The 8,060-nt window shown below is 40.1% G+C and overlaps 1 protein-coding gene across 1 annotated transcript in view; it reads right to left on the minus strand.

Annotated features, from left to right (window-relative positions):
• Hiat1 (hippocampus abundant transcript 1) overlaps nt 1-8,060 on the minus strand; it is a 21,273-nt gene that overhangs the window by 3,243 nt on the left and 9,970 nt on the right. The window contains exons 6-10 of the mRNA XM_013031397.1: nt 6,589-6,817; nt 6,024-6,137; nt 4,977-5,048; nt 2,336-2,448; nt 1,182-1,279 (exon numbers count right to left, since the gene is read on the minus strand). Of these exons, the coding sequence (XP_012886851.1) occupies nt 1,182-1,279; nt 2,336-2,448; nt 4,977-5,048; nt 6,024-6,137; nt 6,589-6,817 (626 nt within the window). The remainder of the gene's footprint in view (nt 1-1,181; nt 1,280-2,335; nt 2,449-4,976; nt 5,049-6,023; nt 6,138-6,588; nt 6,818-8,060) is intronic.

Raw genomic sequence — 8,060 nt, forward strand, 5'->3', positions numbered from 1 at the left:
GCTCAAGTGGTAGAGCGCGCTAGCCTTGAGCTGAAGAGCTGAGGGACAGCGCCCAGGCCCAGAGTTCAGGCCCCACGACTGGACCCAAAAAAAAAAAAAAAAAGAAACTCAGGGTTCAAGCCCAGGATGGACAAAAAAATAAAACAAAAAAACCAATGAGTTCTGGCCTCAGATTTTTCCTTCTTCATTTCTACAAGTGATTGCAGCCATGTTATATAACATCCCTTTTTTTCTTATGACCAAACAGCCTTTACCAATTTAGCTTTTACAAAGAATTATTCCTCACCTGCTGGCATACCAAAATTTGAATTTCTCACCAGAAAGGTATAGCTTTTGTGTTGGGTATGTTGTACATTTTAAATGAAATATTTAATTTTAATATATTTCATTTATTTATTTTTTGCCAGTCCTGGGCTTGAACTCAGGGCCTGGGCTCTGTCCCTGAGCCTCTCTATGCTCAAGGCTAGAGTTTTTCCACTTGAGCCACAGCACCACTTCCAGCCTTTTCTGTTTATGTGATACTGAGGAACACAGGACTTCATGCACGCTAGGCAAGCACTCTATCATGAAGCCACATTCCCAGCCCCTAATATGTTTTTAAATATACCGCAAGGTACTCTAGCACAAAACAGCAAATATTTAGTCAACAAAATTTACAAAATGTTCTAGGTAAAGGAATAGATACCCCCCTCTGAGCTAAGATGAATCTTTTTTTTTTGGGGGGGGTTCAGTCGTGGGGTCTGAACTCTGGGCCTGGGTGCTGTCCCTCAGCTCTTCAGCTCAAGGCTAGCGCTCTACCACCTGAGACACAGCACCACTTCTGGCTTTATTCTTTTTGCTTATGTGGTGCTGAGGAATCGAACCCAGGGCCTCAGGCATGCAAGGCAAGCGTTCTACCACGAAGCCACCTTCCCAGCCCCTGAATCTTTTCTTTTTTAATGATAGCTATTTTGTCACAGCAATGCTGACGCAGCCAACATTGCCACATTTTTAAAGGGAGAGGTTAAGGGACCAAATAGCCATAGGAGGACAGAACCTACTTTTCCTGATTACCGATGACAACAATTTTAAATTCTCTACCTTGAAGACACACTTCTGTTTTAGTACTTGTGTGAGGGATAGAGAAAATGCAGGACTAAAATACACTGTTTTTGAACAGTGATCTGGTTCTGTGAGCTCACCTTGTTGATCAGCATCAGCAGTTCGTGAAACAAGCGCGCTGACCGCTGGGAAGGTGATACTGGACATGGCTGCCACTGCTCCGGCAGCCCACATCATCCTGTAATAAAGTAACAGTGTAAAGATAATGTACCTGTTGGAAGCCAATCAGAGTCAAAAGCTAATCTTACTGTGAAAGGGCTGAAGGACAGGAAGGAACTATGCTTACTCAGTTCCTTCCTGGGCAACTCAGCAAGTGATTTAAAAGTCTAATCTAGTTTATTCTCAAAACCAGGAACAGCTACTTATTCACAACCATTTGGGATATTGATATAAATTTGGGGTAAGTATTCTGAGCATTAATTTTGCAGAAAGTTGCAAGGAAATATAAACACCATGTATTCTAAGCAGCTGAAGGCAACAAGCCTTCTGACTTGTGATTTGGTGTAAAGATACTACTGATTAGAGCTAATCCTTAAATTGTAAAAATAAATGTAACCAGGATGCACTGTGAGTAGTGGCTTCATGTTGAAAAGGAATGTTTAAAACAATGTTAAGCTGTGAGCGGCTTTGTAAAAGATGAGACTGAAAAAACACCTCCCAAGTGCTTTGTTTGTTAGCAGAGAAACGATACTGGAGTTTAGCTCAGGGCCATGGGTTGGCTAAGAGAGATGCTCTACCACTTGAACCACCTCCAACCCCCCCAAGCCATCAGCTCTGCAGGCAACCAAACTGGGAAAGCTGGACCTAAACGAATGGACTTTGTTCACTTCTTTTTCACCATCAGTTAGGATCAATTGTTTCTCTAATCAGACAGGAAGGCCAAGAAGGCCAAGATCAGGGCCTTTTTTCAAAATTAAAGGCTCCTTAGAGATTCAATCTGCTAGTCATAGAACTATAAAAATGCCATTCCCTCCTAGTCACTCTAGGAGAATACACACACACACCAGTGTGAGAATGTTATTCATGTTTTGAAGATAAGGAATGTCATGAGACAGTTAAAAGTCTTTGCTGTATTTGAGAAGCATATGAAAGAGGAGAGCTGGTAATGCACACCTGTAAGCCCAGCATTGCAGAGCAGACCCAGGAGGATCTGCCTCAATTATTTTCTATCTTTTCTTTCCCCCCTCAGAAAAAGACAAATAAAATTAAGAAAATGAACATGTGTAATACTTACCAAGGTTCTGAACCAAAGCCATACCATGCCAGTTGTAATATTTGAAATCCCAGACCCAATAAAATGGTATTTTTATTTCCAATTGACCTCATAAGTAAACTCAAGACTATAGTCTAGGAAAAAAAAAAAAAACAGAAAAAATTGTCAGTATAATTTTTCTTTCAGTTTAAATAAATACTTGGTGCTTTTCATCACTAATGGAGCTTTATTACTATTGTTCTACAATTTGATTTTTCAGTAACAACTTTCCTGAATCTGTGGTCACAGTTCTAGGCTGATAGAGATTCAGACTTAAGAGGGTCAGAAAACTTTTTATTCAGTTCAACTGAGGACCAGTTGAATCAGAAGCTGCAAAGAGTAAGCACAAAAGTTTGTAGCTAAAGATTTGGCCATCCTTGTTATGTAACAGAGGTAGACATCTTTATCCCTGAGAGTACTTTTAATCAAAAAAGTGGATTCCTTTAGCGCTTTTAGAAACTGATAAGGCAAAACATTTGTTCTTACCATTGTTAAATACATCTTAGAAAGATGTATTAAAATGCCTGCCCCTTGAGCAAGGAACCATTCCAGAATGCTAGAACAACTCTTCAGCCTAGATCTTGTCACCAAATTGCTTATAAAATGCAGTGGCCTCATAGCTCTCCATCCAACTTAGCTTCGATTAGGTACAGAATTCAGTATTCTTCCTTCTTCAGGAAACTATCCATGTGCACGTGTAAATTCAGTTTTTAGACAATGACTCAGTGATAGGTTCAAGCTCAAGCACCAACCAAATAAAAATCCCCTACCCCCATTTAACAGATGGTAACTAAAACAAAAGGTAAACAATTTCTTAAGACAACAAGGTAAGTCATTAAAACTGGAAACAATTCGGAAATACCTACTGCCCTCCCTCCCTGGGGTCCTTACCCTGTGTGCAGTTAGTATAGCTTATAGGCTGCTCAAACCTGTCAGTCCTTCCCACACCCTCCTCTGTGTTCCAGACACCTAAATCTCCAGACATTCTAGCTAGGACATCAAAGTTCTTAAAGAGACTCTCAAGGCTTTTATTTACCTTTGTGTACCCATCACTTAGTTCTTCATAAGTATTTATGCAAGGTACGCATATCTGAAAATATCATAGTGTTCTCATTTTAACAATGGAAAAATTTACTCTGTAGTGTGCCTAACAAAGAAAAAAATACTCTCCAGTGTGCCTTAATTTAATATATCTCTCATTTTGAAGATGAAAGGTTACATGACTCAATCAAGATGAACATAAACACTGATAGCAGCTTGGCAGTGGTTACCTAACATTAGCAATGGTCAGTCACAAATATTTGATAAGTTCCTATTACTTCTAAGTCTTATGCTAGGTTTGAGGATAGGCTTATAAATCAAAGTACTAGTCAGCAAACAGACTGCTTTCTACTGGGGGCAGGTGGACTTGTATGCTAATTTCCTGAGTCATTTTTGAGGTCCAAGCAGAATGGTGTGGAAAGATAGATCTGGGGGAAGAACAAAGGTACTGGACTGCAACATGCAGTGAACTCAATTCAGGTGCTTGCTAAGCTAGGCGCTCTCACCTCTTGAGCTACTCCTGAGCCATGCTACCACCATTTTTTAAACATGTTTATTATGTTTGAGTAGTTAAGGATTACCATTCAACAAATTCGTTTTAAAGTACAATACATCTTGATAGATGCCACCCCCATACCATACTACTTTTTAAACCAGTGACTCATTTAAGGACCTTCTAGCCTGAGGGTAGTACAGGATGCAAGGGTGAGGAAGATAAGCAATCTAGAGCTCCACTAGAGCTTACAAACTGAGGCAAAAAGAAGAAAAACCTAAGGAAAAGCCATCCTCCAGTGTTTGCCATATAGTGAGGAGACAAACTGGAGTTAGCAAGGACACAGAGGCACATCAATAAGCAAGCTAATAAGCACACACAGAAGCTCTGAGTAGGAGGAGCTACAAATAGCTTGTGCCACTGGAGAGAAGGAAAAGACCCTGGTCTTGTTGGCATCAAAAACTATACTGGGATATAAGTGAGAATACAAGTCTAGCCTCTCAACTTTGGGCTGTACATAATGTTTTAATAAATTGTATGACATAAATATATGTAATTATTGGCAGCCTAGATATGCTTATTCACTTGACTTTGAAGGCTAACTATTTTTCTCCCTTTTACTCTGATTTCTCATCTCAAAAACTGCTTCTAAGCTGGGTGCTGGTGGCTCACCCCTGTAGTCCTAGGTACTCAGGAAGTTGAGATCTGAGGTTTGAGGTTCAAAGCTAGCCTATGCAGAAAAAGTTCATGAGACTCTTCAACTGACCACCAGAAATCAGAAGAGGCTGTGGACCAAAGTAGTAGAGCACTAGTCTTGAGCAAAAAAGCTCAGGGACAGTGCAGAGGCCCTGAGCTCAAGCCCCACAACCAACAAAAAATAAATTAAAAAAAAAATCAATAAACTTGTCGGTTATGTGTCGCATATTAATGTGTCAGGATCAAACAATCTGTACTAACACACCTGAGTTTCTGAACCTCGGGACCTCAGACTCCTGACCTTAGCTACTCACCAAGACACAATTACTCTATGAGTTTACATCTGGACATCCAGCAACTATCACCCTCTATGACACTAAAAAGAAAACTTACCTGGGCAATAATAGAAAGAATGCCAAGGACTGCTATAAATGCTGCAACACTTTCTGGCGAAAATTTCATTATCTGTAAGGGTTCAAAATCAAGCAAAATTAATGACTGAGAAAGCATAAAGAATACCAAAATAGTGTTAATTACTTTTTTAATTCATTTTTTTTTTTGTCAGTTGTGGGACCTGAACTCGGTCTGGGCACTGTCCCTCAGATCTTAGCTCAAGGCTAGCACTCTATCACTTGAGCCACAGTACCACTTCCGCCTTTTTCTGTTTATGTGGTGCTGAGGAATTAAAACCAGGGCCTCATGCATGCAAGACAAGCACTCTACCACTAAGCCACCTTCCCAGCTCCCTTTAATTCATCTTTAACTCTCTAAGTCAATTCAAATTTTAACTCATAAACAAAGCTTTCTTTAGTAGAAACAATTTAACATAAAAGATACCTAGTTATATGTGGCAGTCCCCCTAATTTGCATATACTAAATTGGAGACAGCTATCAAGCATTCAGAATCATTTTACAAGTAAAACTGCAGCATCTGTGGTTTGCCTATCATTGATAAAGGTTTGATTTCAGTGTAGAAAGACTAGAGTTGAGAGAGAGAAACTTGTTTGTGAAGGTGATGCATCTTTTTGCCTAAGTTAAAAACATACAACATGCCAGTGGCTCTCACCTGTAATCCTAACTACTCAGGAGGATCACAGTTCAAAGCCAGCCCAGGCAGGAAAAGCTGCAAGTGGTGCTGTGGCAAGTGGTAATGTGTTAGCCCTAAGCAAAAAGCAGCTCAGGGACAGAGCCCAGGCTATTCAAGCCCATGACCAACAACAAAAAAAAAAGAATGAAAAAATGTAGACAGGGCTGTAAGTGTGGTAGGGTGCTGGTCGCTTGTCTAGCTGGCAAAGAAACATAAGTAGTATCAGGCACACTAAAGAGAAAGTCCAGTTGGCTATTGCTTACCAAATGGTCATCAGATTAAAGCTTTCAGAGATTATTTTTCGAACAGTACAAAATGAAAGAAAAGTCCACTTGTATGCAATAGGATTTTACCTGTCTGAGGTATAAAAAAAAGCTTGAATATTGGCCTGCCTCCGGTAGATAGGAGAGAAATACCGTGATGCAGATCAGCAGCACTATGGAATCTTGGCCCACTTTTTTTAAGGACTAGAAACAAGAAAAAGAATGACATAAGGTTTTATGTAAAAAATGTAAACATTCTTGATATATGAAGACATTTCTTTGGTACTGGATACAGACAACTACTGGCCCTTTTATTTTATCCTCCCCAAACTATTCTGAAAAGTCTTTTAAAAAGGGAAGGGGAAGGGGGAAAGAAAAAGAGGGGGAGGGGAGGAAAGAAAGAAGAGCAAGGAAGGAAGAGGGAGGGAAGGAGGGAGGAAAAAGAAACCAGCTGGATAGTAGCTCACACCTGTAATTTCAGCACTCAAGAGATGGAGGGATTACAAGTTCAAGACCAGTATAGGCTACATAATAAGGCCCTGTCTCAAAAACTGTCAAGATGTTTTCTTCAAGGACACCCACAGCAAAACATTAACACTACATGGAATCACGTTTTCATGTTTTTGGTCAAGAAATGTAAGAAAAAGAAACTTACTGCAAAGGGGTCAGCCTGTTCCCAGGAAATGGGTGCGCCCCACGATGCAGGCCGCATCTTTTCAGGCAGCGACTCTGGCACAGCAACAAGGATAAAACAAATATCTAGCAAAGCTATGGCTGTCGCTAGAACCACCACTAAGCTGTCTCCATACACTCGTCCGAGGTAAGCTCCAATCGCAGGGCTGGTAACTAAACTTGCAGCAAACGTTGCTGAAACCTGCAACCAATTAAGAACAAAGAAGAAGAAATTAGTGAGGAGAGTTCAACTCCCTTAACTATGCCCAACCCCATATCAAGTCACAGCTGCTGCTACAGCCTGTCCTGCAGCGACCTGGGCCACTCTTATTGTCCCTTTTGCAGGAAGACACAAAGATTAGATTGTCTATAAATATATAATATATAAAATAGACTCTCAGGACAGTGGCTTCAAATTCTTTTAAACCTTGGGGCTCTCTGTGCAAATAAATCCTATGGGTAAATCTTGGGTAAGACAGATTTACAAAAAAAAAACCCAAAACCCAAACCCAGTTTAGCAAAAAATTAGTTTAGCAAAAATTAGGGGCCAGTCCTGTGCAAATATCCCTCCCATTAAGTCAGGCTGATGATGCTTAGGGACCCCAACAAATCTGTGTGTTCAGTCACCCTGTATCATTTAATGTTCTACATTTATAAATGAAACCACTAGAAGTAGTGGTTAACAAGCTTCTCTGTATAGGTTATTTTATACATAAAATCCTGTCTATTTCCATAACTGAATCAAGAGATTGCATACTTTTTTCCCCCCTTAGTACTGGGGTCCATACTAAGGACCTTGCATTTGCTAGGGCCCTCTATTACTTGAGACATGCCCAGTATTTTGTCCATTATTATTATTGCATCTCCACTGGAAAACATAGCACTTCTATTGAGTGACTATGACATCCCATGGAGAATTTCAATCTTTGGTCCAAGTGTTAAGAGCTCTGGGTTGCAGAATCCTACAAGCCCTCTTTGAAATAGCCTCTGCTTTAATTCTTTTTTGGACAGATTCTTATGTTTTTGCCTAAGGCTGGCCTTGGACTGTGATCTTCATACCTATGGTCTCTGGCATAGCTGAAATCACAGGCACATATCATCACATCTGGTTTCTTGAGATGTCTTACTATTTGCCTAAGCTGGCTTTGAACCTCAATCCTTCAGACTAAGTGGCTTATGTTAGCTAGGGCTAACAGACAAAATTTATAATGCCTGGTCTAACTCATAAGTTTTTATGAAATCAGTTTGATATGGTATTTGGCCCGTTATTTATTAAGACGCATATAGAGTATTTTCTCTCTGTCCTACTTCAAATTAATTATGTATTACTGTACTTATGAGAACCATTCCACACCTAGATTTGACAGTATATCTATCCAGTGTCTTGTTGCAAAATGATTACAAGTGACAAACGGAGCTATGAATCGAGCTAAGCATTTTTTTTTGGGGGGGGGG

The sequence above is a fragment of the Dipodomys ordii genome, unplaced genomic scaffold (genome assembly GCF_000151885.1).
Source record: "Dipodomys ordii isolate 6190 unplaced genomic scaffold, Dord_2.0 Scaffold139, whole genome shotgun sequence".
Classification (NCBI taxonomy): Eukaryota; Metazoa; Chordata; class Mammalia; order Rodentia; family Heteromyidae; genus Dipodomys; species Dipodomys ordii.